The sequence below is a fragment of the Puma concolor genome, chromosome B2 (genome assembly GCF_028749965.1).
Source record: "Puma concolor isolate L17-30 chromosome B2, mPumCon1.1.hap2, whole genome shotgun sequence".
Classification (NCBI taxonomy): Eukaryota; Metazoa; Chordata; class Mammalia; order Carnivora; family Felidae; genus Puma; species Puma concolor.
The window spans coordinates 53,729,726-53,746,559 of record NC_141671.1 but is presented as its reverse complement, the minus strand read 5'-3'; the positions used below and the strand labels follow the sequence as shown (position 1 = coordinate 53,746,559).

At 37.7% G+C, this 16,834-nt stretch overlaps 1 protein-coding gene across 5 annotated transcripts in view; it reads left to right on the top strand.

Moving 5' to 3' along the window:
- The window catches only part of HMGCLL1 (3-hydroxy-3-methylglutaryl-CoA lyase like 1), a 296,847-nt gene that overhangs the window by 151,264 nt on the left and 128,749 nt on the right, over positions 1-16,834 (top strand). Inside the window, exon 8 of one of the 5 annotated variants that reach the window (XM_086707099.1) lies at positions 15,075-15,316. The exons of 3 other annotated variants lie outside the window; for them this stretch is intronic. In XM_086707099.1, coding sequence (XP_086563225.1) covers positions 15,075-15,119 — 45 coding nt within the window. In that variant the 3' untranslated portion in view covers positions 15,120-15,316. Of the gene's footprint in view, positions 1-1,892; positions 2,502-15,074; positions 15,317-16,834 lie in introns of those variants that run through there. One more of the 5 variants, XM_086707096.1, reaches the window with a different exon arrangement.

Below are 16,834 nucleotides of genomic sequence, written 5' to 3'. Positions count from 1 at the left end.
TAGACTGGTTATATTCTGTTTTCTGATGTGGGTGGGCTTATGCACACTCGTTGATCTGTACAGTTATGATTTGTGCTCTTTTCTCTATGTATACTTGCAAGAAAGAAACCAGTAGGAAAATGGCCAAAGGACTCCATTGGGTATTACACACAAAAGGGAACACAAATGCCGTGTTATTAATCAGAAACATGCAGATGAAAATAAGCAATTCCATTTTATTCCTTGTATATTGCCAAGCAGCTAAAAGTCAGACATATCCAGGGTTGGATATCCAGAATATCCAGTGCTGGTAATAATGTTGATTTACAGAAAATCTCACATCCTGCTAATGAGACTATGTAGTGATACAACCACTTTTGAATAAGGTTGGCTCTTTATAGTAATTTTGAACATGTACCTACCCTATGATCCAGAAATTCATTGAGATATATACTTAGAAAATCTCTTGTACATGTACAGCAGGAGATACAGTGAGTTTATAGCAAAAATGTTAATAATAAAAACGGAATCAGCTCCAATTTCCATCTCAAATGAATTGGGTAAAGTATTGCATATTCACATAATGAAATATGCTATGGTAAGGAATATCTAAGAGCTATGTGTAATCACAGGATTCATCTCCAAAAATTAATAATGGGTGAAAAAAGCAAAGTATTGAAGAATACCTAAAGTAATGTTTGTTACGTAAAAATGTGAGGTTTGAAAATAGACAAAATTAGCAATCATTTTAACACTATAAAGAAAAACAAAAGCATGATTTGCAGAGTTTTCTGTAGGAGGGGACAGGTCATCAAGTAGAGCTTGCAGGGGAATTCAAAAATATTAGTGATGATCTCACAGCTTGTGGGTTCAAGCCCCACATAAGGCTCTGTGCTGACAGCTTGGAGCCTGCTTCAGAATCTTTGTCTCCCTCTTTCCCTGCCCCTCCCCCTCTCACGCTCTGTCTCTGTCTCTCTCAAAAAAATTTAAAAAATATATTAGTGATCCTTTATCTTAAACTGTAAGGTAAGCAGGATGTTCATTTTATTATTTTTTTTTATGTTTGGGTATTTTTTTTTTTAATTTTTTTTTCAACGTTTAATTTTGGGACAGAGAGAGACAGAGCATGAACGGGGGAGGGGCAGAGAGAGAGGGAGACACAGAATCGGAAACAGGCTCCAGCCATCAGCCCAGAGCCTGACGCGGGGCTCGAACTCACGGACCGCGAGATCGTGACCTGGCTGAAGTCGGATGCTTAACCGACTGCGCCACCCAGGCGCCCCAATGTTTGTGTATTTTTGACAGAGAGCGAGAGGGAGATACAGACTCGAAAGCAGGCACTCCAAAGCAGGCTGGGCTGTCATCACAGAGCCCGACGGGGCTCAGACACACAAACCAGGAGATCATGACCTGGGCAAGGTCAGATGCCCAACTGACTGAGCCACCCAGGCACCCCTCATATTATTATGTTTTATTTTTTTTTTCAACGTTTATTTATTTTATTTTGGGGACAGAGAGAGACAGAGCATGAACGGGGGAGAGGCAGAGAGAGAGGGAGACACAGAATCGGAAACAGGCTCCAGGCTCTGAGCCATCAGCCCAGAGCCCGACGCGGGGCTCCAACTCCCGGACCGCGAGATCGTGACCTGGCTGAAGTCGTACGCTTAACCGACTGCGCCACCCAGGCGCCCCTATTATGTTTTAAACTATATGTCTACTTTATGCTTTTTAAATTAACAGTGACAAATTACAAATTAAAGAAAGAAAAGAATGAAATATATCCATATAACTGCATTTGGACTTCTGGTCATGAAATCCTGAACCAAAGCTAGCAATGAAAATAAAACACCTTTTTTTTGTATTGCGTTACCTCCTACAGTTATCTTACAAAGTGTCTATCCACTGTCTTTCAGCCCATGGTCATTTGCAAACACACTGGAGGAACCTATACTGTAAATCCCTAGGACTTATTTACATAACAAAAAATGTGGCTGGTAAAATATTCTCTACTGATGTTTCTGAAACCAGAGACCAGAAACTCACAGTAGAAATAAGACCCTTTACTTTTCTTGTGCCAACACAAACAACAATTATAGCATCATGTGAGAAAAGTTACAAGAAATATTGCTTAGTTTCAGTGGTTCAACCAAGTCAGCGGATTTCAGTAATTGTGGCAGACTGGACCCAAAAACTTTACAGTCTTCAGCAAGGAGTGGATCTTAGACATAAAACTGATCCCTGATAAAACAACACCGGGGTCATGAGAAGGCTACTCTGCCAATTTTATTTCACTGTGGGATCCACTGACATCTGGTTCAGCTGCGGAAGCTGGAAAACTTCTTTAAAATTCTCTTGACAGTAAAAATGGACATGTGGAAAACATTCTAATCTGTTAATCTTTGGTGCTCCTGAAAAAGGGACATTTGGCTTTATACTTCATGATAATAAATATGAAGCCTCCAGATCTAGTTGTAAATAACTTCATGGTATTTGAATAAAGAGTAGAACTTTCATTTCCCAAATGTGCCAAAAGGAATATGCACCTGTGTCAATCCCGTGATATAAGAAGCCCCCTGGATTCTTTGTTTATACTTGGGTTTAGTAATTTGCCCCCTTTACACTGGTGCCATTTGGCCAGTGAAAATTAAAAACAGTAGCAAGTATTTTTTGCTCCTCTTCCTCTCCTTCCTTCACTGCTCTCCCTTTTTCTGTCTGTCCCTCCCTCTCTGCTAACTAGCTGTCAAGCACCCCTCCTGCTCTTACTTTAAATATTTCAAATAATCAGTGGAATAAAACAACACAACTACTTTCAAATATATATTTCCATGTTCTCGGTCACCTTTAGGGTCACTGCATGAATGTCTGGCTTCAAGATCAATAGGCGATAGAAGCTGCATCTATATCTTGCAGTGGCTACAGGGCATACAGAACAGTAGTAAAACATAGCCAGGATTTGGACTTCTTATTCCTCACTTCAGCTTCAGTGTGGGTTCAGTCTGCTTACTGCTCCTGACATCATGTACCCTTGCTTCAAATTGCTATTTCATGGCTTGGGCTTTTGTCATTTTACATCTTTGTGTGTGTGTGTGTGTGTGTGTGTGTGTGTGTGTGTGTGTGTGTGTGTTTTACTTCCACTAAGTTCCTCTTTTCAGCATTAATATATTTGTCCCAATTTCAAAATACTATCCTAAAAGCCCTCGATTGAAACTCATAACATGAATGAGAAAATAAAAGAAATATGCATGACTAAATATAGGTCTCTAAATCCATGCTACACAAGAGGTTAGCTTTCTCTATCCTCAAACATCCTGTGTGGTCCCTAATCAAAATAAATATGCAAATACACAAATACCTAATGTAAAAATATAGCATAGCTATTGCTTCTGATAAGCCAACTCATTGTTTTTCCTGATTTAATCTATAACATCTTAGCTCCTGAGTGGGAGAATATAGAACACTAGTTCCAAGCAGGGCTTCTGGAATCTAAATATTTAGGTTCCAAGTTTGACCCTGTGGCCTAGGGGAAATTACTTAACTTCCATATGCCCCATGTTTCCTCACCTGTAAACAACAGTAACACATTAACTTACACCTGTCAGAATGGCTAAAAGAAAAAAGTCAAAAAATAACAAGTGTTGGTGATGTTGTAGTGTAAAAAGAACCTTTATACACTATTGGTGGGAATGTAAATTGGTGCAGTCATGTTTTCTCAGAAAAATAAAAATAGAAATATCAAATGGTCCAGTAATCCCACTACTGGGTATTTACCCAAAGAAAACAAAAACACTAATTTGAAATGATGTATGCGTCCCCATGTTTATTATAGCATTATTTATAATAGTCAAGATATGGAAGCAACCCAAGTGTCTATGAGTAGATGAACAGATAAAGAAGATGTACATTCACACACACACACACACACACACACACACACACACACACACACGAATATTACTCAGCCATAAGGAAGAATGGAATCTTTCCATTTGCAAAAACATGGATGAGACCTGTAGGGTATTATGCCAAGTGAAGTAAGTCAGAGAAAGACAAATAATCATGATCTCACTTACAAGTGAAACCTAAAAATACAAAGTAACCGAAAAAAACAGTCTCCGAAATACAGAGAACTGGTGGTTACCAGAGGTGAGGGGAGTGGGAGGATGGATAAAAGAGATAAAGGAGATTAAGAAGTACAGACTTCTAGTTACAAAGTTAGTAAGTCATGGAGATGAAAAGTACACTATAGGGAATATAGTCAATAATGTTTTAATAATGTTGTGTGGTGATAGAGGGTGACTGTACTTATTGTGGTGAGCACTGAGTAGTGTACAGAGTTGTTGAATCAGTAGGTTATACACCTGAAACTAACATAACATTGTACGTTAATTATACTGCAATGAAAAAAGATACTGTACTTTACTAAGTGGTGAAATTGGTTGCTATCGAACTTAATTGTGTGAGAGGATATTAGATCATTAATTTTCCAATAATTTCAAAATCATTCAACTTGAATCTATTGCCACCTTATGAAGTATATTATTAGACCTAAGATCTCACATTCTTCTTCAAGTCTTTAGTGACTCCACTGTAGCCTTAAGTTCTCAAAATAGATCTCCAACCCCTTGTTAGGCTGCCCTAGGCCTGCCACCACAACCTTACTGCTTGTCCTGCTTGAGTGCTCCTGCTTGAGTACTGCTTGAGTGCTCCCCCTCACTCAAATCCCCTGGGCTGGAGGCCTCACATAGGCAGGCTGGTCTTTACGGTATTACTTCTGCCTCCTTCTCTGGACAATCTCTAGTTGTTTCCTAAGTCTCAATTTACACAGACTTCGTTAACAGGTGTTTCTGGACTATGTTCCTGTACCACACACGTGGCATATCCCCAGTTCTGCTGTCCACACAGTATTTCCACTGCTTATTTCTTTTTAATTTAAATTTGAGATATAAATAACAAAAATATGTATGTTTAAAGTGTACATCATTGTGTTTTGATATATGCATACATTGTGAAAGGATTCCCCACACACATCCACCACTTCACATAACTGTGTGTGTGTGTGTGAGAACGTAAGTTCTACTGTCTTAGCACATTTTTTTAAAAGTTTATTTATTTATTGTGAGAGAGAGCGCATGAGTGCAGAAAGGGCAGTAAGAGAATCCCAAGCAGGCTCCATGCTGTCAGAGTGGAGCCCAATTTGAAGCTCAAATGCATGAACTGTGAGATGATGAACTGAGGAAAAAGTCAGTAGTTGGATGCTTAACTGAGCCACCCAGGTGCCCGTAACACATTTTCATTATACAATAGAATATTATCAACTATAGTTACCATGTTTAACATCAGATCCTCAGAACTCACTCATAGCTAGAAGTTGGCACTCTTTTTCCAACTTCTCCCTATTTCCCTCACTCCCACCCTATCTCTGTTAACCACTTTCTATTCTTTTCTTAATGTTTTTAAATTCTTTTACATTTTTTTGAGAGACATATTGAGATAGTGCTCGAGTGGGGGAGGGGCAGAGAGAGAAGAAGACACAGAATCCGAAGCAGGCTCCAGGCTCTGAGCAAGCTGTTGGCACAGAGCCCAATGCTGGGCTCGAACCCACAAACTGTGAGATCATGACCTGAGTTGAAGTCGGATGCTCCACCAACTGAGCCACCCAGGAGCCCCATATTCTGTTTTTTTTCTTTAAGATTCTACATACAAGTGATACCATGCAGTATTTGTCTTTCTCTGTTTGACTTTTTTTAAAATTTTTTTTAATGTTTATTTTTTTTTTAATTTTTTAACATTTATTTATTGTTGAGACAGAGAGAGAGAGAGCATGAACAGGGGAGGGTCAGAGAGACAGGGAGACACAGAATCCGAAGCAGGTTCCAGGCTCTGAGCTGTCAGCACAGAGCCCGACGCGGGGCTCGAACTCATAAGCTGTGAGATCATGACCTGATCTGAAGTCAGACGCTCAATTGACTGAGCCACCCAGGTGCCCCTCTCTGTTTGACTTATTTCACTTAGCATAATGACCTCAAGGTCCATCCATGTTGTTGGCAATGAGAGATTTCTTTCTCATAGTTGAAGAATCTTTCATTGCATATTTATTCCGTATTTTGTTTATGCATTAATCTGTTCATGGACATTCAGGTGTTTATATATTAACTATTATGCATAATGAGTGTTCAATGTCATTATTATCAGGAAAATGCAAGTCAAACCACAATGAGATATAACCTCACACCTATTAGAATGGCTACCATCAAAAAAACAAGAGATAATAAATGCTGGTGAGGATGTGGAACAAATGGAAATCTACTGCACTGTTGGTGGAAATGTAAATTGGTTTAGCCTCTGTGGAAAATAGTATGGAGGTACTTCAAAAAATTGAAAATAGAACATATGATCCAGTAATCCTACTTTTGGGTATATATACAAAGGAACTGAAAACAGGGTATTGAAGAGATATCTGCACCCCATGTTTATTGCAGCATTATCCACAGCTGATTTACATGTCAGTGTTCCACTTATTAGGAGAAAGACTGTGTGTGTCATAGTCACAGCATCGAACACAGGGTTTACCACATAATATTACTTAGTGTTTGATACCTATCTTCAAAGTGACTAAATATTGCTAAACATATACAGTTTCAATAGAAACTCTCTATCTCTTATATAAAAAGGAATTTTTTTCTTGATTTCTTTGTGGAAAACAGGACTACCTGATACTATAGTACCTAAGGGTACAAAAAGAACAAAACACCTGTATTCAGTGAGGATACTTGGCAAGTCTGTGAATCGGTGAACAATTCACAAGCTGATTTTTGTTTTTTGTTTGTTTGTTTGTTTAGGTCTGCTAATTTTCCTTAAGTGAGCTCTGGTTGGATTATTTAATTCAATTTTAATTGGTGTTAGATCTAAGGTGGAACAGGAATTAGGGAATATCCATTCAGGTAACATGACAACTTAATTATAGATGCCTATACAAAAGAAATCTGATATGACTCTTGTTTAAACATTTGCAAAGAAACTATGAAAAAAATACAAAGAGGAAATATATTCTATATTGAATATAGGCTGTACAGTTTAAACTGCAGGCATGGAAATCCATAAAATAAATGTTTTCACATGTGTCTAAGAACTCCTTAAAATGATATCTTTATTAGTTGAAGTCATAATTTTATTCCAAAAACATAGTTTCTTAGAATAAGTAATATTTCAGATGAGGAAGAGTTAGTTCATATATAGGCAAATTTCCAGGCAGAAAAGATATTGTGGTAAGAACAAGGAAGTTACAGATATTGTGAAGGAATCTACCAGAAGTTTTAAGTTGTTGAAATATGAACTTCAAGATAATGATAACAAAGAAAATGGTCATGTAAACATAATGTAAGACTATGATAAAAGATGGGGCAGTACAACATATCCTGCTGCCAAAACATGAAGGGCCTCCCTAGCAATGGTAACAATCTTGGATTTCATCCAGTAGGTGATGGAGAGCCACAAAGTATTTTAAACAAGGAAATTATATTTGAACTTTAAGTTTGTACTTTAGAAAAAATTTTCTGGCAGATCTGTAAAGGGTTGATTCCAGGAACATAGGACCAAGCAGATCAGGTGATAGTCTCTTTTACTGAATCAAGCAAGAGATATTGATGGGTTTGTGTCTAGGGCATATAAAATGCAGAGTAGAAGGGGGTTATTGGAAATTTATTTAGGAGCTAATATTAATAGGACCTCATGATTGGCTAAATTAGGAAGGCAAGAAAGAGAGAAAAAGGGAGAGGAGGCTGATTGATCCCCATGTTTTTTGCAGGAGTGATGGGATGGTCAATGATCAAACCGTATGTATTGTCATGTAGATACATTTAAACTGCTATTGCTCTCCTTCAGAGCAGAGAACTATTGTGCCTGAACTGTAGAAGAGGCAGTGGAAAGAGACAAGTTAAAGCACAGGAATCATTTCAGGTTGTCTTATTAGCTCACAAAGTGAAATCTCACCCCTTATTTATTGAGGCACTTACTGACAAAGCTCTTGTTCTTGACTTGGCACTTCATTCCTTTCAGCTACCACTATTCTAAAGGTTCATCCCTTATCAGCTTCCTACAAAACTATGTTTTCTTCCTGCTTGGCTGGTGATACTGCCTCGTGATTAGTGAAAATAATTTGGCTCATCTGGCATAATTTTGCTCAAATGTCTGGCCCACTAACCACAGAGGTTTACGGAGTAGGGTTCTGGGGCTCAATACTGAGCCTCAGAGGGTCTACAAATAGATTCTGCCCTTAAGAATCTTATAGTCTGTTAAAAGGAAACCACAGGCCCAAAATGCCATCACTTAGTTTAAAGCCCCAAGTCAGTAAATCAAGATTTAATTCCTAACTTAACTGCAGTTTCAACCCCCGAGGAATAAAACCTTTAACCAGTCAACATGGCAAATTTACTGATAGACCCCTTCTATTCTCCTTAGGAGGCTGACCTTGCCCAAAACAGTGGAATCTTTGCTAATAATATTTCATTTTTTCTGCTCCCTCTCTACCTTTAAAAACTTGCTTTCCCCCTGTAACTCTTTGGAGCTCCCATCTACTTGCTAGATGGGATGCTGCCTGATTCATTAATCAGTTAATAAAGCAAATTGGATCTTTAAAGTTTACTCTGTTGAATTTTTGCTATTTAACAACTTCCATTACTCATGATAGTGCACCATAGAGATTAAGTGCAGTGTTTTGGAGCCAGACCAACCTGAAAACATACATGGGTATAGATGCCAATACAAAATAAGAAAAAAATCTCATGAAGACTTTTAACACCACAGATTTTAAACTGTTACAAAATTAAGCAGTAAGAATAAATAGAACATGACCAATTTTTATGAACTCAATGTTTGTGTCCCACTCCCAGCCAAGTCATATGTTGAAATCATAAAGCCCATGTTATATTTTTAGGAGATAGGAACTTTTGGTAAGTACTTAGGTCACAAGAGTAGAATTCTCATGAAAAAGACTAGGCTCTTAGGAGAAGAAATGAGGTGGTTTCTGTCTTGGTCATGTAAAAATACAAAATGAAGACAGCTATTTGAAAATCAGCAAGAGATACCTCACCAGACATCAGATCTGTTGGCACCTTTATTTTGGATATCCCAGCCTCCAAAATTGTGAGAAACAAATGGTTGTTTTATGAGCCACATGGTTGATAGTATTGTAACAGCCCAAACTAAGACACCAACGTTTATACCAGAAATGAATGAAAGATTATTTCAATAACAGGAAAGTGAACATAACATATATAACATATATAGATTAGAAAACAATTTCTTAAGAAATGAAGACAAAAATTGATAAATACTTGCTCGTGATAAACCCTCTTTAAACTAAGAGTAGATGGATACCTTCCTAGATGGAGTTCATGAATATTATCTACCAAAACCTTACAATGAATATTATACTAAATGATTATTTTTTGATTGATTCTGTTTCTAATATGTCTATTGCTGTTTTAGCACTGTATAGATTTTAGCCAATACAATAAGAAATAAAAAGTAATTAGGGCTTTAAAAATCATATGTATTTTCAAATGGTTATTTATAGTGATGGAATATATATTCTCTTGGATTTTCATGTAGACAGTCCTATCATATGTAGTAACCATTGTGTGGCTGTGGGAATGGGAATATATATAGTATTAACAGTATTCAGCAAAGTTTCAGGCTAAAAAATATTCAAAATAGTAGTGTTCCTACACAGAGTAATTATCAATCAAGATATAACAGAGTAAATAAAATATTCATGTTAGAAATTTAAAAAAAATCTATAGAATACTACAAGAAACCAGATATGTGTTCAAAACAAATATATACTGAACTTTTGATGAAAACCTGCACAAATTAAAAATGATATTCAAGAAATGCAAAGAAATCAGAATAAACAGCTAGATATATAATGTTCATGGGGGAGAGAATTCACTGTCTTAAAGATGACAAGTATCCCAATATTGATTTATTAAGTTTATATTCTTTGAAATGATTCTAACAGCTTTGTTCATGAAACTTAAAAACAAAATCTATAAATGTCATTTATGACATACCCGAACAACATCATGCTCAAAGATGAAAAGTTGAAAGTTTTTCCTCTAAGATTAGGAACAAGACAGGAGTGCCCCCTTACCACTCCTATTCAACATAATTCTAGATGTCCTAGCCAGAGCAATCAAATAAGAGATAAAGAAAGGAGGAAAACTGTCTTTGTTTACAGATGCTATTGTCTTATATACAGAAAATCCTAGACTCCATCAAAACATGACTAGAATTATTAAGTTCAATAAAGTTGCAGTATACAAAATCAAAAGATAACAATTGTGTTTCTGCACACTAACAACAAAACATCCAAAAAATAAAGAAAATAAACCCATTCATACGAACAAAAACAATAAAATACTTGAGAATAAATTCAATAATGGAGGTAATAGATCTCTACTCTGACTCTAAGACTTTGATAAACAAAATTGAACAAACTCAACAAATGGAAAGATATCTTGTATTCGTGGATTTTAAGAATTAATGGGTAAAGTGGGTGATGGGCATTGAGGAGGGCACCTGTTGGGTTGAGCACTGGGTGTTGTATGGAAGCCAATTTGACAACAAATTATATTTAATATAAAAGTAAATAAACAGTAAAAAATCTTTAAATTAAAAAAAGAATTAATATGGTTAGGATGTCCACATTGTGCATACTGAATCCGTCTACAGATTTGATGTAACCCCTATCAAAGTTCCAGTGGCATTTTTCACAGAAAAAAAAAAAAAACCTGAAAAGGTCCCAAATAGCCAAAGCAGTTTTGAGAAGCAAGAACAAAGCTGGAGGCATCATGCTGCCTGATTTCAAATTCTACTATACAGCTATACTACAAAGCTAAACAGTATGTTTCTGGCATAAAAATAGACACATAGACCAATGGAACAGAATTCATAGCACAGAAATAAATTCTCACATATGTGTTCAACTAATATTTGCAAGGGAGCCAAGAATACTCAATGGGGAAAGGATCGTCTCTTCAACAAATGGTGTTGGGAACTGGATAACCACACGCAGAAGAATGAAATTGGACTCCTATCGTACACCACTGACAAAAATTAACTTGAAATGGATGAAACTTTAGAAGACGTGAAACCCTAAAACTGCTAGAGGAAAACAGGGAAAAACTCCTTTACATTGGTCATGGAAGCATTTTTCTGGATATGACATCAAAAGCACAAGCTACAAAAACAGAAAATAAACTATAAGACTATTTGGGACTTCATCAAACTTAAAAGCTTCTGCACACGAAAAGAAACAATCAGGAAAATAAAAAGGCAACCTATGGAATAGGAGAAAATATCTTCAAGTCACATATCTGATAAAGGATTGATAAGAAAAATACATGAAGAACTCATGCAACTCAACAGCAAACAACCCAAATAAACGTGGGCAAAAGAACTGAACACGTATTTCTCCATAGAAGACACACAGATGGCCAGCAGATACAAAGAGAGAGGTGCTCAACATCACTAATCTTTGGGGAAATGCAAATCAAAACCATGAGATATTACCTCATACCTGTTAAAATGGCTGTCATCAATGTCCAGCCAGCTGGTGAGCCAGGTGGGCAAGGAACTACTGCGCATGGCCTAAAACAAGCCCGGTGATTGGTGAGGAGCACTGCTGGATGTCTGCGTGAAATAGGGGAAGAGCTGCCACAGCATTGGTCAGATGGCCCTCAACCCCATCCTGGTACCCACCTTCCAGCTGACCCTCGTGCTGCATGTGGACTAATGCCTCTGGCCTAAGATCCAGGGGCTGTTCAGCTCTGCCAACTCTCCCTTCATCTCTGGCTTCAGCCAGTCCCAGACCCTGGGCATGGGCTTCTGAATCATCAAGAAAAATCTGTACAGCTCCCAACGGCTGCTCATTGAGGAGAGTTGAACATGGTTCTGGGGACAGACCTTACCCCCATGGCACACATAACTGAACTTTTGGGGTGGACATGGACAGACAGGACCTGAAGAATTGATGCCTGTGTGTTAGAAAACGGACAACAGCCACCTGAGGGAAGGACGATGGGGGGGGGGGGGGGGACCACTGTGTTTCCTAGGAAGCTTACTGCAATGTTCAGGTGGCTACCATTTGGGGGCACATGCTCCCCAGTACTGTAACATGAAACAAAGGCTTAGGGGCCAACCAGACTTCTGGGTGGATGTGTATGTTGTACATGCTTATTTTTATTGTTACAGACAATTAAGACGACAGCAGTGTGACAGAGCCAGGAGAGCAGCTGGGTGGCATTGGCCTCTCCAAGACATCTATGCTCCTAGGAGTGGCCCTGGAGAGATGGGGAGGTCATCGAGGTGGTCTTAAGGGGCCAAATATGTTTCTTCTTTGTTTTTGTATATTATGTATTTTTGATTAGAGCTTCACTACTGACCTGTGCTAAGCAGCTATCTTGCAGACAAGCGAATGTAAAAACAGGAAGGGGTGGATGTTGAGATCACTTGGGGATCTTTGACACCTGAAGAAAAAATATTCCTGGGAGCTACCTTTGGTTTGCACCCCAATGTGTACTGCAGAGTTGAGCTGTGAGGGGATGGGGCTTATTGGGGTAGGGGCTAAAACTCTTACCCTAAGGGGTACCATCTGGGTCTCATACCTAAAACTGTTTACGAGAAGATACTCACTGTTCATGAATATACTTGATGTTCAGGTATTAAGGCCTATGCAGTATTTTTTTTTCTGATAAAAGATTAAAAAAAAAAAAAAAAAAAAGACCTACCTATACCTCATGCTCATTACAGCATTATTTACAATAGCCAGGATATGGAACAACCTCAGTGTCCTTTGATGGATGAAGATGTGGTGTAGAACACACACTCAGTGATGGGAAAGACAATTTTGACAACTTAGATGCACCTTGAGGGCATCATAGTACGTTAGTTAGGTTAGTCAGAGAAAGACAAATTCTGTATGATAGCACTTATGTGAATGCTAAAAAAGCTGTACTCAGAGAAACTGAGTAGAACAATGGTTACCAGACACTGGCAGGTGGAGGAAATGGGGAGGTGAAATGGTACAAACTTCTAGTTGTAAGATTAACAAGTTCTGGGCATCTAATGTACAGTATGGTGACCATAGCCGATAATACTATATTATATACTTGAAAGTTGTTAATTGAGTAGATCTTAAATATTGTCACCCCAAAAAAGAAATGGTAATTGACTGGATAGAGGTATTAGGTGATGCTATGGTGGTAATAATTTTGCAATACGTAAATGTATGAAATTGGCACGTTGTATACCTTAAACTTACATAATGTTACGTGTCAATTATCTTTCAACAAAGCTAATGTCATAAGAAAAACAAAACAAAACAAAAGGCAGAGTAAACAAGAAAAGTTTTAGAACAAGATAGGAGAAATTGCCTTGTCAAATTCCAGTCGGGAAAGACTTCTTTATGACACAGAAGCCTTCAGGACTGATTTTATCTGGAGCTTAGATAGGATCGGAATGCTTGAGACAATGATCAACAGTTAATTAATTCTAAAAGGCTACAAAGTAGGAGAGGGTGTTGGTTTTACCTATGGTAATCCACACAGAGGAAACTTTATCTTTAATCCTCACTAGGTTATTAATCTGAATGAATTTGAGTCACAGAACCAAATGTCAGGTTCAGCTACTGCCATATTATTTATATTTGGAGAACTTTGTTTTAGCTTATATCTATTAAAAATACCCTATAGATGTATATCCAGGTGGGTATATAGAGGCCTGACAGTAGAGGGCTTTCTTAAAACATTAAATCACTACGTCACATTATCACTGTTATGGCTGCACAATAAGACTTTTACATCTCTTACTTTGTCTTTTTAAAATTTGATTTCTGCAGCTAGGAGTCTAATATTTTTTCCTATATAGTCTCAATTTTTTTTTTAAATCAGCAAATCATCCTCATGAAACTGTCATGATACAGACGTTTTTTTCAGTTGCTATCACATATTAACAATTAAGAGAATTAATTTCTCTTGGAATTTAGTGTTAATATTGTTCACGGTCATTGTTTCTAGAAATGTGTATCTTGACAGAAATTTTAATCCTAGGTGACTATATAAGAGTCTCATTACCAATATTTAAAGTAAATAAAAATTAAGGAATAAAACAAGCTACAATAAAAATAAAATGAAACATTTTATCTAAAAAGTTTTATGTGGTTCCTGATTCCCATGTTTTGGATACTCATTTTTTTTTTTAATGAGCCTGTACATACACAGTATGGCCCTAAAGGTGAGACTCAAGGCGTTCAAAAGAGATTGGAAATATTTTATACTGAAAGCATGTCCCATGTGTTCTGTCAGGAACACAAGAGTATGTGGAGTAGAAAGATGAACAGCTCAATCAGAAACAGAACAAAACACAAAGCTCCCTTTCTTTCAGCGATGATTCCATCTGGAGAAGTGCCAGGGGGTTACTACATTTAGGTAACAGAAGTAGATACTTTGAGATATTAGAAAATCTGCAGTTGACCTACAGTTTTAGACCAAAATTTGTATCTATTATTATATTTTGAAATGCCTGTATCAAAATATATTTTATTGTCTCATAGGAGCACTTTGGAAAGTTCTATGTTCTAGTGTAACTTTTCTAGAAATTTTTAATAGTTCTTTTTTTTTAATTTTTAATGTTTTCATTTATTTTTGAGAGAGAGAGAGAGAGAGAGAGAGAGAGAGTGAGAGAGAGAGTGAGTGAGTATGAGCTGGGAAGGAGCAGAGAGAGTGAAAGAGAGAAGTACAGAATCTGAAGCAGGCTCCTGGCTCTGAGCTGTCAGCACAGAGCCCGATGCGGGGTTTGAATTTGTGAACTGTGAGATCATGACCTGGGCCAAAGTCAGTGGCTCTCAACTGACTAAGCCACCCAGACACCCCTCTAACTATTAAAGAGAAACAATGAAACAATGAAAACAAAGGCCTAACAGTAAGTAATTTAAATTAGGAATTATAACATTTCTTTTCATTTGCTTTAAAAGAGTTACAGAATTGTTTATATTGCAAAGGCCATTTTTTCCCACATATCTTTATCTCTTTTCTCAGATAAAGACTGTATGGACTCAACACCCCAACCCAACCCGAACATAATCTCTTTGTGACTTTTGACATGTATTGTTCCATGTGGGAAGAGACTCTTTGTACCATCCATGCACAATTTTCCTTCACGAGCCATGTTTTAATTGTGATAGTCGTGTTAGGTGTACCCGTTTTGCACGTTACTTCTGAGAAGTCTACCAGATGAAATATATAGCAGCAATATGAGATCTAAGCATCTGAGGCATGCTTATAATAAAGGGACTTTGCATAATCAGTTTTGGTCTTAGGTGATATTCAAAATAATCCTTAGACCATTTTACAGTAGTTTATCCAAGTACAGCTAAAGAAGACTAGCATTTTCATTGATCATTTGCATGCTCTACTTTAAATTGATCTAAACTGATCAAAAGAATTTATAAGATTCTATATTGGCGTATTATGGATTACATTTTGAAACTTAAATCTCTAGATGAAATTAAAATCATATAGTTGTTATTCCAGCTTGAAGAGGATGAAGGCAGATGTGCGGAGAGAGGAGAGTTTTGGAAGTCATGGGGGGACAGTGGGCAGAGAGGAGAAAGCTAGGATGCCGTATAAATGAAGAAGAGAACAAAACAAAGTTTAAGAGGAGAGCATACATGTTTAGCACAGGAAGAATGGAAATGACTTTGTATACAGTTCCAATATATAAAGGTGAAGGTTTTGAGGAAGGCAAGGTCCCAAGAGAGCAAATTGCCTCTTTTGAGAAAGGAAGTAATTCTCTCAGAAAAGTAAGCATAGAGAAACAAAACACCCTACCTATTATATCTTTTTTAAAATTTCTGGGGCGCCTGGGTGGCGCAGTCGGTTAAGCGTCCGACTTCAGCCAGGTCACGATCTCGCGGTCCGGGAGTTCGAGCCCCGCGTCGGGCTCTGGGCTGATGGCTCAGAGCCTGGAGCCTGTTTCCGATTCTGTGTCTCCCTCTCTCTCTGTCCCTCCCCCGTTCATGCTCTGTCTCTCTCTGTCCCAAAAAATAAATAAACATTGAAAAAAAAAATTAAAAAAAAAATTTCTAAAGTATTGACTCTAATTATGGCAGAGATTTGTATTAGTTATGCCCCAAAGGCCCCATAATCACATGCGTATATTGCATATCTGATGGGACTGAATGTCTTGATTTGATGTATTTGTCATTCATATGGATCACAATGAATCATACAAACTTTCTACCCTTGTAGTTTTTTTTTTTTTTAATGTTTATTTTTGAGAGAGAGAGATACAGAGTGTGAATGGGGAAGAGACAAAAAAAGACAGAGACACAGAATCCGAAGCAGTCTCCAGGCTCTGAGCTCTCAGCACAGAGCCCAATGCCGGGCTTGAACTCATGAACCATGAGATCATGCATGACCTGAGCTGAAGTCAGACACTTAAGACTGAGCCGCCCAAGTGCCCCTCTTATACCCTATTAGTAAAGAGCCATATATATGCACACACACACATATATATATGTATACACACATACATACACACACACATATATATATATATATATATATATATATATTTAATGTTTGTTTTTGAGAGAAAAAGAGAAAAAAGAGGAGTGGGGAGTGGGGGAGGGGCAGAGGGAGAGGGAGAGAGAGAATTCCAAGCAGGCTCCATGTTGTCAGCACAGAGCCCAACATGAGCCTCAGTCTCACGAACGCTGAGATCACGACCTGAGCTGAAATCAAGAGTCAGACACTTAACCAACTGAGCCATCCAGGCTCCCCACAGCCATTTATAT